The following is a 16,400-nucleotide window of genomic DNA, read 5'->3' as shown; positions in this document are numbered from 1 at the left end:
GAAACCTACAGAAAAAAATATAATAAAATAAGTTTAATAGATTTTTAACTTAGTAAGTGAGTAAAGGAAAAAACAACTTTCTTATTATTCATGGCTGAATTTGCTGTCCTGAAGGCTGTTCTCATTAAGTAAGGGTAGGTCAGGTTTCGAATGGTCAGCTGTCCAGGTATCTTGTTCTTGGTCGACCCTTGCACTGGGTGCTCTACATCATTCTCATGGATCATCTTTTACAACAGTGGGTCCCACTTCCCGCTGAAATGCTAATATAGAAATGTGGTGACATGAGGTTAAGGGCTTTGCTTAAAGGCTGAACAGTGGGACTGGAGCTTGAACCCCCAACCCTCCGATTAGCAATCCACAGCTTCAACCCCCTGACCCACCACTGCCCAAATACTCACAATGCACCTGGAGCATCTCTCTCCACGGTCTTAGGGGACGTCTGGACAGGACAGGGTGCCAATCCATTGCAGGGCACACACACAAACACACACTCACACACTACGGGCAATTTGGGACCGCCAATTAGCCTAACCTGCATATCTTTGGACTGTGGAAGGAAACCGGAGTACCCGGAGGAAACCCACCAAGCACCCCCATGCACACAGAGCGGGAATCGAGCCTAGCCATATTAAACCAATCAACATTTTCACAAGAAAGCAACATATTTGTTTTATGCATAGGGCAGTGGGGGCTGTAGGTTATAGGGTTTCAAAACAGAATTCTTGCGGTTCGAGCCATAGCGCTGCCAAATTGCAAACTGCCTAATTGTTGAGCCCTAGAGTAAGACTGCTCCAGGGGCGCTGTATAGTGGCTGACCCCGTGCTCCAACAAAGTAGGCAAACCCTCAACCACTACACCACCGTGCCAGCCTAAAGTACTCTAATATTCCTAAAACACATCAAAACTAAACCTAAAGCTCGCTTTCTAAACTGACTTTCTGTCATGTCACGTTCTTCAAGCTATCAGGTACACAACTGGCCTTCGGACATACTGTACTATTCAGTGCACTAGCATACTACAGTCTAGGTGTACTGTAGTCTGTATCTGAGGCTGCGCTTTGCGCGTCCCCGCGGCAAGTCGATGCCGATTGGCTGCTCGGAGTGCCCGCGTTGTGTCCCCGCCCACACAGCCGTGCGCGATTACGTTCCCTGTTTTGGGAATTTTTTATTTATGGCACGCGCGTGCACGTCGTGCTCTCGGGCTCTGTAACGCTGTCACGGAATACAATGTCAAACCTTTTAGGAGTAGCGCGAGCTTCCGTTTCCACACCAAGGGCAGGAGATCCGTCGTGATTTGTTTGTTTGTTTGTTTGTTTTGTGTGTTTGTTTATTTGTGTGTTTATTTATTCGTTTTTTTATTTCGCACCGGACTGACTCAACTTGAAGTGATTATTCTGCGCCAAAGTGATGATGTCTTCACAATAAACTAAGCCAAGGTATGCGCGGTGAAGTTTACGTAAACAGCGTAATGTGCGTTTAGGAGCTACTCAGAGAGTCGATATATATGTATATATACGCGATATATATTTCCTTAGCGCGTTGTGTTTAAGGATAAATATATCGCCGGTTTGTTTGAAGTCTGTGTCCGTCGTTAGAACGTATCTGTTTTTGAAGCAGCTGGATTACGTAATGACCAGGGCTACGTTTCAAACCGCACACTACCGCACTAAACAGTAAAGTACGCTAGTACGCCACCAGCGCTGGAGTACTAGGTATACATACTACTTAGTACCTTAGTATGCGGTTTGGAACGCAGCCCAGCTGCTGAACTTAAAAAGTAAACATGTAAACATGTCCGGTTGTATTCACTCTCTCTCTCTCTCATTCTCAAAAAAAAAAAAAAGAAAAAAGTTCACACTTTCCACTAAGGCTTGTTGTACATGACATTATTAAAATCAGTGTGTCCCTTTAAACAGTAATAACCCTATTATTAACAACATGAATCTTTTTCGTTTGCCTGCATCATATTTAGGTCTATGATAGAGCGACGAAGGAAGAAATGGAGGTGACAAGGCGAAGAGACTCCAGTGGCCAGTTCTCTGACAACTCGGACAATGACTGTGAGGTACAGAGGTGTGTGTTTGTGGTTGTGTGTGTGTTGAATGTATGATTGCTTGGCATTCATCTTTTTCCACTTTTGATGATGGCCTTTAGATCAATACATACTAACTGCAGTCAGAAATTGGTCAGGGGTAAGGGTCAGTGACCATGGTGCTGACAATGAGAGGTGTATGATGAGGCTTGGGGTAAAAAGGTGATGTGAAATGTATAGGGTATGAGGAAAACATGGAATGTGGGATGAGAGGATGTAGGCTGAAAAGCCATGGGTCAAGTCATTAAACGTGGCAGCACGAATGAGACGCTGTGGTATGATGCGGCACAGGATAATGCCATTGGGAACGAAGTGTCAGAATGAGGGGTTGTGGAATGATGAGATGACGTGGGATGTATGGGGCTTGGGATGAGTTGACATGGGTTGAGGTGGCGTGGAATCATAGGTCATGGAATGAGATGGTGGGAGAGTTGAAAAAGGAAAAGTAGGATGTGGGGATGTAGGTTGAAGAGCCATGGGTCAAGTCATTAAACGAGGCAGCACGAATGAGACACTTTGGAATGATGCGGCACAGGATAATGCAATCTGGAACAAGGTGACAGGATAAGAAGTTTTGGAATGGTTGGATGATGTGGGAAATATGGGCAATAAGGTGAGTTGACATGAGTCTAGGGGTGTGGAATAATAGGTCATAAATTAGATGATGGGAGAGTGCAATGAGGAAACATGGAATGTGGGATGAGAGGATGCAGATTGAAAAGCCATGGGTCAGTCATTAAACGAGGCAGCAAGAATAAGTCTGTGGATTGATGCAGCATGGGGTTACTTCATCTGGAGCAAGGTGACAGAATGTGGGCTTGTGGAATGATGAGATGATGTAGGATGTATGGGTCATGGGGTGAGTTGACATGGGTTTGGGTTGGCATGGAATAATAGTCATGGAATGAGATGGTGGGAGAGTTGGATAAGGAAACGTGAGATGTGCGGATGTAGGTTGAAGAGCCATGGGTCAAGTCATTAAACGTGGCAGCACGAATAAGACGCTGTGGAATAACTCAGCATAGGATATTGTCATCTGGAGCAAGGTGACAGAATTATGGTTTACAGAATGAAGAGATGATGTGGGATGTATTGGGCATGGAATGAGTTGACATGGGTCAAGGAGGTGCAGAATAATAGGTCATAGAATGAGTTGGTGTGAAAGGGATGTGGGAGAGTGGGATAAGGAAATGTGAAATGAGAGAATGTTTTTTGAAAAGTCACTGGTCAGTCATTAAACGAGGCAGCACGGATGAGGGGCTGTGGAATGATGCAAGATGGGATAATGTCATCTGGAGTGAGGTGACAGAAAGAGCGGTTGTGGAATGATGCGATGATGTATGGGGCCTGAAGTGAGGGAACATGGGATGAGTTGACGAGCCAAGGGTCACTCATTTAGGAAGGGAGAAAGAATAAGATGCTGTGGAATGATGCAGCACGGGATAACATTGTCTGCTTCAAGGTGACAGCATGAGGGGTTGTGTAATGAGATTCTGGGAAATGATGGGATGTTGGATGGGATAAGTAGGCATGAGATGAAGTAGCATTGGATGGGGAACATGAAATCATGTGACATTGAATAAGGGAGCATGGGATCTGTGAGTGTTGGGAGTTTGTTAAAGAGGCATGGCATGATGGTACATAGTAAGTATGGGATGAAGGAACATTGAATGGGGATGTGTGAAATGAGGTGAGGTGAAGGGTGTAGGATGAAGGTTTCTAAAATGAAGGAGCATGAGAGGAAGAGCAAGGGAAGAAGAATGTAGAATGGGTGGGTGTTGAATAAAAGGGCATGACTTATAGAAGTTGAAAGGTGTGGGATAAAGTGGCATGAGATAAGGGGGTGTGCGATAAGGGAGGGCAGAGTGCATCAGTGGTACATTCAATTCAATTCAATTCAATTCAATTTTATTTTATTTGTATAGTGCTTTTAACAATTGCCATTGTCCCAAAGCAGCTTTACACAATCAAAATAATTATTTAAGTTTGTATGGAGTTTGAATGTATGAATCCAAAAGGTGAGATAGTCTCTGGTGGGCAAGCCGAGGGCGACAGTGGCAAGGAAAAACTCCCTGAGATGGTAGTAGGAAGAAACCTTGAGGAACCAGACTCAACAGAAAACCCATTCTCATTTGGGTGAAACAAAATAAATGTTGATAGCCATGTAAAATGGTGGCTTTCATAGACGGTTCACTAGAAACAACTTAGAGCTATCCAAGCTGTCGGAATTTCCACTCTAATTTTGGCAATGTAAACGGCAGTAGTTATTTTCATCTGACCTGAATCCAGCATTACTGGAATTGTGTATTGAGTCAATATTCCTAAATTACCCACCATGCAATTTATATACCTGCCACAAGTGGCTCCAGGGAGATTTAACCATTGCCTTTATCTAAAAAGATGTATACAGCAGTAATTTAGTCCTTTGACATGTACAGCTGTATTATTTTGGATATATTTTCAACAGATCAGGCACTAAAGCTTAACTTTTGCTTCATAAATACAGTGTCATGGATTGCTAAAAATGAGGTGATATCATAGTGCCACATACTGTAACAGCTAGGGACCAAAGATAATTTGGCATCAACCAACAAATTAACACACATCACACATATTCCAGTTGAAACATATTTAATGTGTTTCAGGGGCGGACAAATCCTTGAAGAGACAATAATGGCCGCTTTGTAAATGTCATCACAAATGTTTTTCTCATGTTTCACTGTTCTAGGAAAGCAGCCTGAAGTGTAACGAATGTGGGAAAAACAGGGCAATAATGGCCAGATACTCAGAGGGCTATGGCACTGAGGTAGGTAGGTGTGTGTTTGTGAGAAAGAGCGATATTTTGAGTGGAGTTGTAGAAGTGATGTGTTTGCTCATACCTATGACTCATGTTGCAGGAGGAGTGTGTCCAGTCCGATCCTCAGCGAGAGAGCGATGCAGATGCAGACGTAGAGGATGCAGACACCAGGTAAATGACTCACCCTCTATAGTCATCAAATATGCTCTCCATGGACTCAGAATACCAAAGCTATTAAAAAGCTTCTATTGCAAGTAGTTATTTTCTCCCACACTCTGCTCGAATGATATCAGACTTTCAAGCTTTTAGAACTCGAACAGGCGTCTGATCATTAACGACAAGACACAGTGCTGTGCAAAAGTCTTGAGCCACCACTCATTTCTTTATATCTTATATCCCAAGAGCCAGACTTTCTTGTAATTTTAATGTAGTCTTGAGTAATAGTTCTCCAGGCTTCCTGAAGGACTATTTTGGCTCATTTTCAGTCTAGTCCCTGCACCTGAGCGGTTTCAAAGGAATGTTTGTTTGTTAAGCCACACAGCGACCTACAGTATGAATCATTCAAGCATAAAAAAAACATCTAACATAAGGCATGAACCAGTGAGAAACAGGTGCGGATGTTGGCAAATGATCAGGCTTGTGATTAGTATACCGGGGTTGGAACAGATGAGAGGGGAAATGAGGTTGCTGCTGAAGTTGTTATGTAAACAAGTGATTTTTAAATCGTAACTTTAGGCACTTTGCAGCCTGTTGCAATAAAATATTTGTTCCAGTTTCTTTTAATTTAATGCACATCATTTCATTTAACATGAAGGGGTGGCTCAAGACTCGAAACTGCACAGTACTGTAATCAGAATCAACCCTGTTGTCCATATTTATGACCACATCCATTTTTACCTAAAGGTGGGTGTCTGCGTTTAAATTCAGCATTGGATTTATTCGTGATGTGACACTCCACAGTAGTAATTAATATCTCATCTGAAAATAGATACAGAGATTTTATAATTTCTTGGGGTTTTTTCTATAAGCATAGATTTTTTTTCTGTAGCCTACTAGGTTTAAATGCTATCATTTTATTTGTAAGTTTATTTGTGCTGTCATCTTATCCCTCAGTACCAATGTTATTGTGGAGACGTGTGAATTGTTTTTCCACCAGGGGGCTCACACCTCTCCCTCTTCCAATCGGGCTGCTCACCAACAGCTAAATTCAATCCACTTTCACACAGAAATCACACTATAAAGGCGATGATAAAACCCGCTCAATATTGCATTTCCCTTCGCGTTTGGTATATGACATGGAACCCATGAATTCGGCTCTAAGCCTACTCAGTGTGGGTTTTCGGGGAACACATGGCTTTCTGCTACCAAATTAGGCATGACATTTAACATTATGTGTATCATATGTGTCAAAAATACATAGCATACCATTGCTTTTTTTTTTTTAACTACAAGGGTAAATGAACTGTTTACTGAATGTTTTTTGAGTGTTGAGGTGCTATCCATGCATATTTACCTCACTCACTAAATGCAGCAATTACTGTCTACCCAGGTCACTGCCATTTCAGGGCACATGCCAAAAAAGCCATGCAGTTTCACCATTGCGGTATAGGATGGGCTCCTATGTCGCATGTTTGGCGGCCTAACCAATAATAGACGAACACAAATTCTTGTAACCAATCATAAGGCATAAGGTGGAATTTTCTGGAGAAAAAAGGTTACTACATGTCCTAAGGCCCCCTGTCATAGAGCGACAAAGACCATGACGTTCCCACGTCCTAAGAAGTATTAAACAACACAAAGAAAAGGGACATACTGTGTGCACTACATACTACTTCCCTGCAAAGTCCCTGACATGTTCTTAATGCATCTATCGTGTTGTCATTAATTTCTCATCACAGTTCCAATAAGATCAAAAGAATCAAAAAAGTTATTACTTATTATTAGATTACACCACACTAGTTCCTGGGCACTTATCACACACTATGGTGTCAGTGCATCCAGTAAGCTGGTATTAATACCATGACACATGCAGTGGCTTTCAGCACTGAATGTGACATAGATGTCCTGATAACCTGCTGAATGCCTGCCATAAACATGGTTCCAGAAAAATGTAATGTCAACCTAATGCAGTCTTGTACAATGTGGCATGGTCACAGCACAAGCCTATGAAGTGGCAATGTGAGAATTCCATTGACGAAGCAATGGTGACACAGTGACATCCCAATGACAACTCAGTCTAAACGCCATCCAGTTATTCCTCTCTGCACAGTGCTTGTAAAACGTCAATGAAGTCACTAAGAAGTTCTAGTTATGCCATGTACTGGTCAATTACTATGTCATCATTAAGTTCTCCCTGTGTCTTGCTTTGATCATGTCCTCACCAGGTTTTTTTAACATGCCCAAATTAAAATAGCTGGCAGTTCCACATCAAGGGAAACAATAGCACATCCTTACCAGTTTCTACTGCGTTCCTGACAAGTTCCTGCCAAGTTCTTGATGTGTTCAACTAATTTTTTGTGGATGTAGTGGAAACGTGGCTCAGTTTGAGAGCTGGGTATTCTAGAATGAGCCCAGTGCTGTCGCTCTATTGCAATTTGAAATACTTACATTTTATATTTTTACTGCAGTCAAAAAGGTAAAACCTGGACCTGCTGATCAGTGTCAATCACAGCTTTCAGTTAATTGTTCTTGAAGCACTATAGTTTTAGCACTAATTAAGTGCAGTGGTTACATCTGATCTACTCTGTAAGCTATTGCGGGCTAGCACCTGACTGTTTACCGTTGTTTAAACCTCCTAACGGCGTGTCATACACATCTCAACATGTCAAACCCCCATACTACCTTCAGTCCTGGATATACGATAGAGAGAGTAACAACGACGACCCCCGATTCCAGTTCCGTTCCTTTCATACTGAATGCAAAGGCAAATCAATAGCGCAACAGTCCCAAACTAAACCAGCTGAATGAATTAGGCTACAGGATCAAGATACTATACACACAAAATCCCAACAGCTTCCTCACTAATCTCATAACAGACTTCGGCTTTAAAATAATTCATTTGTTTTTACTGATTGAAAACGTCTCATAAGCCGATAATCCAATCAGCCAACAAAATGGTGCGCCAGTGTATTGTGAGAAAGGCTTAAGCAAGGTCAATTTCAGTGCCAAGGTGTCAAAGCTTGGAATCCACATAAAAAAAAGAAAAATAAATAAATAAATACAATTTAGGATAAAGAACGCTGTGCTTTTCAGTTTCTATGTAAAATATTTCTTCTTCTAACTTCAAGTCAGAAAAAAAATGATGAAAAAAAAAACTGTTTCACAGACATTCCACAAGATTGCAAGAAGTGCAAATGTAATAAATGGTTAAATATATACAGTATGTATTTCTTTAATAAATTGCTAATTGTATGTTTTAGCAAATTGCTCTGCTGTAAGGATGGAACACTTCAGGATGTACGTCTAGTGCAAAATAATTTAAAAACCCCTTATGGTGGTAACAGTAAAAGTGCTTCAGGTCATGGCCGGATCATTGATTATTTTATTATAGCAGTGTGTTCCATTGTATTTTATCCTTCAGATAATGTCATTCATGGTTTCCATTCAAAGTCAAACTTAGCTTTAAAGTCATTCCTGAACCATTGCAGAATGAGTATTACATACTATCACAATTGAGAGATGTTCCTATTGGGCCAGACTACAGGTCGTGGGTTCCCTCCAGCGAATCAGCTCTCGGAAGCGAAGACGTCAGCGAGTAACCCGGCAAGACACCACAGAGAGTGAGGACGATGGGGGGCAGAGCCAAAGGAACCACCGCTGGAGTCTGAGATTGAGTCCCCATCGCTCACCCAACAGAACCATACTAGAGGTTGTTTAGTATTATTGTTGTTGTTGTTTTTTTTACTGCATTATGTATTATTGTAGACTTTTATGGCATAAACTCTATAATCAGACTAAATGTAAGTAGGGCCACACATGATTAATTAGGAAGTAATCTTCATCACCCATCCTGTAATTAGATTGAAGTAAATAACAGATCCATAGCTAAAGCACAAAATAATGGACATTAATCTGATTTTTTATTTGACATGTTATATAATGTGTTGAGAATATTATAAAGAGCTTTATACTGCCTTTTTATCAAAAAACAGATCCCTTGTAATTTCCTAATTGATAATTTCCTTTGGTATCCTGAATCTAACATGTACAAACCAATAGTCACAATCCATGCAATTTAAGCTCATTTTTATACAGTCCTGACCTCATTCCATTAAAGATTTTTATGGTGGTCCGGGGTTTCAGACGTGTATCCAATCCTGGCTCCGGCATACTGAGAAAACTTTCTATCTTGCTGGTACCCTAGCACCAGTGAAATGCTGGGATGAGTTCATTAGTGTAGAAGGGGATTATATAGAGAAATAGAAACAGTTTTTACTTTTATAACTGTGTTCTGTTATTCTGTGCAATCAAAAGTCCTGGTTTGACTGGGTCGAACATTTATAATTGTGTAGTATATATTTTTCTTTCTTCGTGTAATTTCTCTCCTCCTCTCTCTCCCTTTTCTACTCCATCCTACAGGAAAGTGTTTCTCAGGTCAGGCCTCTGGTGATTTGTCACTGTAATCCAGCAGATACCCCGGCTGCTTCAGATAACCACCCCGACAAAGGAAAATGGTTGACGAACATATGGCCTTTCTCTCTTTCTTCACCTCTTTTCTTCTTCCTGCTGTTTCTTCCCCTCTTTATTTCCATCATAATTGTGTTCTTTTCGTTCCTTTTCCCGCTCACGAATACCTGACGTCCTCTGCAACAGGTACCTCAAGGAATCTTTTTTGATGATATTGTTGATGATGTGTACTATGAGAAGCACAAAAATTGGCCTTGAAGTGGAAGTGTCATGTCTGATACATGCCAGCAAGTGGATATTAGTTGCATTAATTATTTGAAATTTTGAAAGAGTTTAAAATGTCTGAAAGTTTAGTAAATCCATAAAAATCACTGATTTTTTTTGTCAGGTTGCTGTAATAATCCATCATATTGCATTTATTAATGGTTATAAAAAAAATCTAAAATCCTAATTAGATTATTAATTTCCTATTTATTATTACGGCTTGTTATTAAATGTCACCATGATTGTTTTGAGCTCCGACGTTATTCTTACATCACCAGTGCGCGTCTGTGTACAGTATGTGTGTACGTACAGTATAGATGCTTGATTGTTTGATGGCCAAAGCATCATAGTAACATGATGCGTGTGTGGAAAGGTTTAAAGCAGAAACAAATTACTATGCAATGTACAAAGTCTTTTAGGATAGGTTTATGATAGAAAATGCACATTTCTGTTTTCATTTTGTGAATGCATGGCTTTTTAAACTCATATTAAGCAAACCTCAACTGATGCATCAGAGCTGTGATAAGTGGCAGAGCCTATTACTTATTTTGATTAGGTTTTACCTAAATGTTTTAATATTTAAGTGCTAGTTATTTTTAAGTGTGAGGTACATTTAATGTTGTTTACTTTTCCTATATTGTACATGCTTTTTTTTTTTTTTTTTTTTTTAAGTTATCTTTATAGCAGCCCTGATGCAATTGCTCAGGCATTCCTATTACATATTATGTTAACTGCTATTTATTTTGTGCTTTTATGTCACATGCTTCTTCACATTTCTTTCCATGTCATTTCATGGTCTTATGCTTTTCTTCTTAAGCTTTAAAATGAAAATGAGGTGTATGTGAAAATTTTGGGTCCATTTGAACATGAATAAAAAATATGGTTTGAAAGCAGATGGTGTTATGTTTTCAATGAAAGATCCCAGTCACTTTATTTTAAAATGTGCAGAAAATACTAATGCTAATTCATTAGTGTAGGTGTCACTAACCATCATCTATCCATCATCATCATCGGTGCCACCATCATCCGTCGTCGTCACACTGCACCTACCCCCTAAACCATTCCTGGGAATTTGACCAAACTTTCTTACAACCATTATTAGATGCACTAGCTATTTAATTTTTTATTTCTTTTTCAGCAAAAAATAACAGAACAAAACAGGAGTGTTAAATCCGCTTCCACAACTCCTCCTAAGCCATTAATGGAGTTCTTTTTTTTTCAGAAAGCATAAAATTTATTATTGTTTTTTTTTTCATTTTTAAATGCAGTCTTATATACTCTAATGGGGTGAGGAAGCTCAGTAATTTAGGTGTTGGACTGCTGATCAGGATGTCCCGGGTTAGCCCTCCAACACCACCGAGCTGCCACTGTTGAAGCCTTGGGCAAGGTCCTTCACCTCCAAGTACTGAGATACAATCGGGGATCAAGCTGGCAACCCAGTGCCCCATTAAGTAACTGCCGCAGAAACCAAGGATGTATCTACAGGTTGGAGCCTTAGTAAAGTTGCTACACGGTTATACCAAATAACACCACAAGGTGGCTCTTCCATTTTGGTAGGGTAGGCCACAGTTATATGTGTTTTTGCGATTATTAGCTACTCTTGCTGAACAATTCTGCTTAGGGTAGGGTATAACTATATTCTACAGTTGATGCATAATTAAGGAATGTAGTATATGAACTGGCTTCTATAAAGGATGTTTAATACTGCAGATGTGCACTAGCGATTGAATCGTGTCACTGGCTTGTGAAGCATGGGTGACACATAGGCGTCACTATCCATCATCTCCCATCCGCGTCATTGTCGATAGTCATCGACACACTATCTGCAACACCTCCTAAACTATTCATGGGAATCTGATCAAACATTTACAAAACCTTTATTAGGAAGCACAGATGTGCACTAGCTAATTCATTTTTAGAAGTACTGTAGAATGCTCAGTGGAAAGGTGGCACATCTTCCTTGAACTTTAATCAAAGTTTTTGTTTAAACATTTCTTAATCATTGTGAAACCAAAAACACTTGCTATTTCCGAATAGGTCTTTGCAAGCAGCTTTGGAAGTATGAATTAAAGAGTTTTAAAATATATATAAATATAGTATTTGATCACCCTGTGATTTTGCAAGTTCGCTTACTTAAAAATCATGGAGGGGTCTACAATTTTCAGCATAGGTGCATCTCCACTGTGAGAGACAGAATCTAAAAAGAAAAATCCGGAAATCACATTGTATGATTTTTTAAAAATTTATTTGTGGATTAATGTGTCAAATTAGTATTTTATCACTTGCTTATTAGCCAGATTTCTGACTCTCAAAGACCTGTTATTTTGCTTTTAAATAGTCCATATGCTTCTTACGGAGCCACTCCATGGTTTTTCTGGCTGTGTGCTTTAGCCAGGAAACATTGTCATGTTGGAAGACCCAGCCACGACCCATCTTTAATGCTCTGACTGAGGGAAGGAGGTTTTTGCCCAGTATGTTACAATACATGGCCTCATTCATTCTCTCCTTAATACCCCCATGCTTCACTGTAGGTATGGTATTATTAGGATGATACTCATCATTCTTCTTCCTCCAAACACGGCAAATGGAGTTAAGACCAAAAAGTTCTACTCTTCTAAAAGTCTCATCTGACCACAGGACTTTCTCCCATAAATCCTCTGGATCATCCAGATGGTCCCTGGCAAACTTCAGACGGGCCTAGACATGGGCTGACTTAAGCAGGGGAACCTTCCATGCAATGCGAGATTTTAAACCATGACGTCTTCTGATCATTGATACCCCACGTATCTACTCAGACTTTGGCTGATTGTGGGGTGCACAGGTGTCTTTATGACAGCTAACGACCTCAAACAGGTGTTACTAATTTAGTATCATGAGCAGAGTGTAGCTGGACTATTTACAAGCAAAATAACAGGTCTTTGAGGGTCAGGAATCTGGCTGATAAGCAAGTGATCAAATACTTAAGTGACACAGTATTTCACAAATAAATTGTGAAAAAATACCACAATGTGATTGCCTGATTTTTCTTTTCAGATTCTGTCTCTCGCAGTGGAAGACCCCTCCATGATTTCTAAGTAAGAGAACTTGCAAAATCACAGGGTGATCAAATACTTATTGACCTCATTGTATATATATATAAAGTTTCAAGGCCTGTACCATGTGAAGAGTTGCATTTATCGCATAGCGAATGTTCACAGTAAGTGCCACTTACCTAATAGTGCTGCGATACAGTCATCATGACCCAGGACAAAGTATGGATGAAAAGAAAACGTGCTGACACAGACACCCTGGGGTTCAAGTACAATGCCAGTCGTGTCTGCCGATGAAAATGACTGTAAAAACATCATTTAAGAGGAGAGGAGTTACAGTAGTAACATTCTACTGATAAATGATTGCTCATCTATTTGAGGTTTGTGGAACTGTGTTACAGAATACTACTATGATAATATGAAAATGTTGTATAAATAACTGAAAACCTTTTAAAAGTGAATATTCTTGCAATCTGTTGGTAACTAGGTTTGATTGCCTATCTTAAAAAATGATCCAACTATAGTACATTTGTTATAGCTGTATATACACAGGGTGTTCAAGTCAAACTGGGACTTTTTTTTTGGCAGAATAACAATGTTATGTCATGTAAATACAAAGTTATGGGAGTAAAACTACCTTTGGACACCATCAAGGTAAAAAGTGCTTTCAGTACACCGGAGCCAAGATTGGACTGTCTGAAACGCTAGCCTCTAAGGAACTCCTTTACTGGCCCAGATATGTAAAAATAAACACTTGATGAAAGGATGAGACACTTTGGGCTCTACAGGGGACATTTCAATCACATCAAGACAAGATCCTTTACAGTATTTTGCAAATATTGGCAGTATGAAGTTGTCCATTGTCCTGAGAAAAGCAGAACCCCACTGGTGATCAAACCTGAGAGCATTCCACTCTGTGAATTTTGATGGGATTTGCTTCAGCCAGAATTGTCATTCATGGGCATATGACAATTCTGGCAATGGTCATTTGAGACAATGACCATTGTTAAAAGCGCTATATAAATAAATAAAATAAAACATATTGCCTTCTTTAAACTGCAAATGCTTTACTCTGGCTAACAGTCTCATCAACGTACTGTGGTTGAAGTTTTCTGTAAATATCAATCAGTTTTACACCTTCATTCACAAGACATTTCAGCGAGTCTGGTTTGACTTTAACGCCCCTCGCAGTTGATTTTGAAAAATTGCTAGTTAGTGATGGCCATATAATCTAAATCTGGCCAGTTTAACCCAGAAAGAACTGAATGTTGGTAAACTACTGAATTAAGGTAATTATTTGTTTTTGCAAAGTACATCAGTTTTCATTTAGAAATCACTATTGATTTTCACTCTTCATAAAACAAGCCATATTTTGAAAGCAGCAGTTACACATTATATTTTACACGCTAGCCAGAAGTAGGATGTAATGTCAGAAAGAGAAAGAGAGAGAACACAAATATATGCTCTTGAATTGGCACCCTGGCACTTAATGTTGAACTACGAGTTTTGTGTTAATAATATGTAATAAAAATTAAATACCAGAGGAAATACTAAACACTTAGGAGATGTGCGATAGCTTTGTGTACAAGAGACATGACATACGTACATGTGTTGTGTGCAGGAAGCTGTTGTGTTTGGTAAGTCTGGTTACAGTATGTCTGCTCTGACACACTTGTCAATCAAGTATTCAGAACCTTTCTAAACACTGACGAATATGACCTTATACAGTGGATGCCTGTCATCAACTACCGGTGTGAAACCGAAGTACGTAAGTTTTTGTATTATTTTTCAAATGTATTAATTGAATATATTACAAATATTATTTGTGTGCAACAAAACTCAACATTTCTTGATTCTTTAAAGTTGCTGCCACGACTAAGAACACAATCAAAGCATGAGTTTGCTGTATTTTTTTATTAAAACTTTGACTGACCCTAAATGCATATATACACAGCCAGAAGCGCAACTTTATCCATTGTAACAATAAAACCGTTTTAATTTAAATGTTCATAATTTTTATTTTTTTTACACCCCTGTGGCTTAAAGAAACCATGGACAATAAATACAAAACTGCAGTTATCTCATTTTGCCGTCAAACAATCCTAACCCTGGCATTAGCTTACCCAATATCTAAAGACCAGGTTATGCCGCTCATTAAATTTGAAAAAACAAGTGATTAAAATGAGAAAGTATCTACGTAACTGATTTTCTCCCAGCTGTTCATGTTGCCTTTCGGTTAAAAAATCTCAGCGGCTTTGTTTTTACTTTTAGTGACATTCTTTATTGCTGTAAAACTTGGTTTCAACAGAATTAAAGAGAACACCGGGCTCTTATATCAACCTCATTATGTTGTGATGTATTAGATATGATTGATGGATAACAAACATACCAAAGAGGTTTTGTAAAAAAAAAAACAAAAAAAAAAAAAAACAGCATTGTCGAGTACTCTGGCCAAGATTCTACCTAGCTTAATCTTTTTCAAAAGATGACCACCCCAGGCAGGCATCCAATTCAACATTGAAGTCATTGTTGAAACATGGCATCAAGTGTCATTTTGACAGTTTTCTTATAAAAATGTTCATTTCCAAGTTCATCCTTAAATAAATGATATTTTTAGAGTTTTTAATTATACAGTAGTGATTATTGTTAGACCAAGATCAGAAAGCAGTGCCTTCGAAACCAAATTAATTGGTACTTAATGCAAATGTTGAGCAAGAAAGTCTTCTGGCTCTTTATTAACTAAAGGCTCGATGCTATCTTTCTCCTACGACTTGACCCAGATATCATTCTCTGGCTGTGGAGGAGTAACTCGATTCCAACTGCCTAAGTAAGAATTTTATGCCTCTGATTTAATCCCTCAGGCTGTCACATGTTCTCTCAGCCTTGAGTCTAGACCTTCTTATGCAGCCAAGGTCAGGATGGAGAAACAGTTACTGTTACAGTAAACAACATTTGCACTGATCTGTGAGCATTTTCAAAGTTTGTCCTCATAGTAAGTTTTAACCAGAGGCAAGGTAACTGTTTAAACTTTAGCAGCCCTGATCAGTAATCTCTGGAGCACTTCTCACCAAAAACGATGCCAATGGAAAGTAGAGCTGATGAGTGATCAAGGCTTCGACTTAAGCATAAAATCAATGCAAAGTTAAATACTGTGTTGATCAGCAGAATTGACAATGTAAAACATGTTAGATGACTTAAGACATCGATAATATATTGCTCAGATGCTGGCGATAATTTGAAGACTCATCTGTGATAAGGTAAAAATAGCGTAGTGCTTGGTGTGTTGGGGTTCAAAAGAGGTCCAGTCTCACACACACTTGTGTTGTATTAGAAAGTAGGCAGACGAGAACCATTGTGAGCATACAGACTGGAGTGGGTTTATTTTCTACCAAGTACTTGACAGCTACCCTTTTTTTCAACTGCTGGAATACATTATAAGGAGAAAGCGAGTTCCAAGGCTAGTCCTAGCTGCGCTTCAGCTTTGTCCTTTATATGACCCGCCAACTTTAATGCAAACTGAGAGACAAGACAAAGAAAGGAGAGAGAGAAATCAACAAATAAATGTAGGTGGGCATGAAAGCAGCTGAAGAGAC

The 16,400-nt window shown here is 39.4% G+C and overlaps 1 protein-coding gene across 2 annotated transcripts; it reads left to right on the top strand.

The window, feature by feature from the left end:
- The first annotated feature begins 1,163 nt into the window (after positions 1 to 1,163).
- si:ch211-63p21.1 (uncharacterized) lies at positions 1,164 to 10,663 on the top strand. 2 transcript variants are annotated; one of them, XM_053479394.1, is made up of 6 exons: positions 1,164 to 1,435; positions 1,972 to 2,064; positions 4,820 to 4,897; positions 4,989 to 5,059; positions 8,585 to 8,756; positions 9,467 to 10,663. In XM_053479394.1, the coding sequence occupies exons 2-6, from the start codon at positions 1,999 to 2,001 to the stop codon at positions 9,683 to 9,685; spliced, it is 606 nt and encodes a 201-aa protein (XP_053335369.1). In that variant the 5' UTR covers positions 1,164 to 1,435; positions 1,972 to 1,998; the 3' UTR covers positions 9,686 to 10,663. The 2 variants fall into 2 exon arrangements, with proteins under 2 accessions (XP_053335369.1, XP_053335370.1); XM_053479395.1 differs by having other exon boundaries at positions 1,972 to 2,072.
- The last annotated feature ends 5,737 nt before the right edge of the window (positions 10,664 to 16,400 follow it).

Source organism: Clarias gariepinus, chromosome 20, assembly GCF_024256425.1.
Source record: "Clarias gariepinus isolate MV-2021 ecotype Netherlands chromosome 20, CGAR_prim_01v2, whole genome shotgun sequence".
Lineage (NCBI taxonomy): Eukaryota > Metazoa > Chordata > Actinopteri > Siluriformes > Clariidae > Clarias > Clarias gariepinus.
This window is presented reverse-complemented; position numbering and strand designations above follow the sequence as displayed.

Excerpts from the sequence above, each read along its gene's own strand:
- si:ch211-63p21.1 (XM_053479394.1), top strand. The coding sequence starts at position 1,999 with ATGGAGGTGACAAGGCGAAGAGACTCCAGTGGCCAGTTCTCTGACAAC. Across the intron at positions 5,060-8,584 it reads GTAGAGGATGCAGACACCAG|ACTACAGGTCGTGGGTTCCC; the intron begins GTAAATGACTCA and ends CTATTGGGCCAG. Across the intron at positions 8,757-9,466 it reads CCAACAGAACCATACTAGAG|GAAAGTGTTTCTCAGGTCAG; the intron begins GTTGTTTAGTAT and ends TCCATCCTACAG.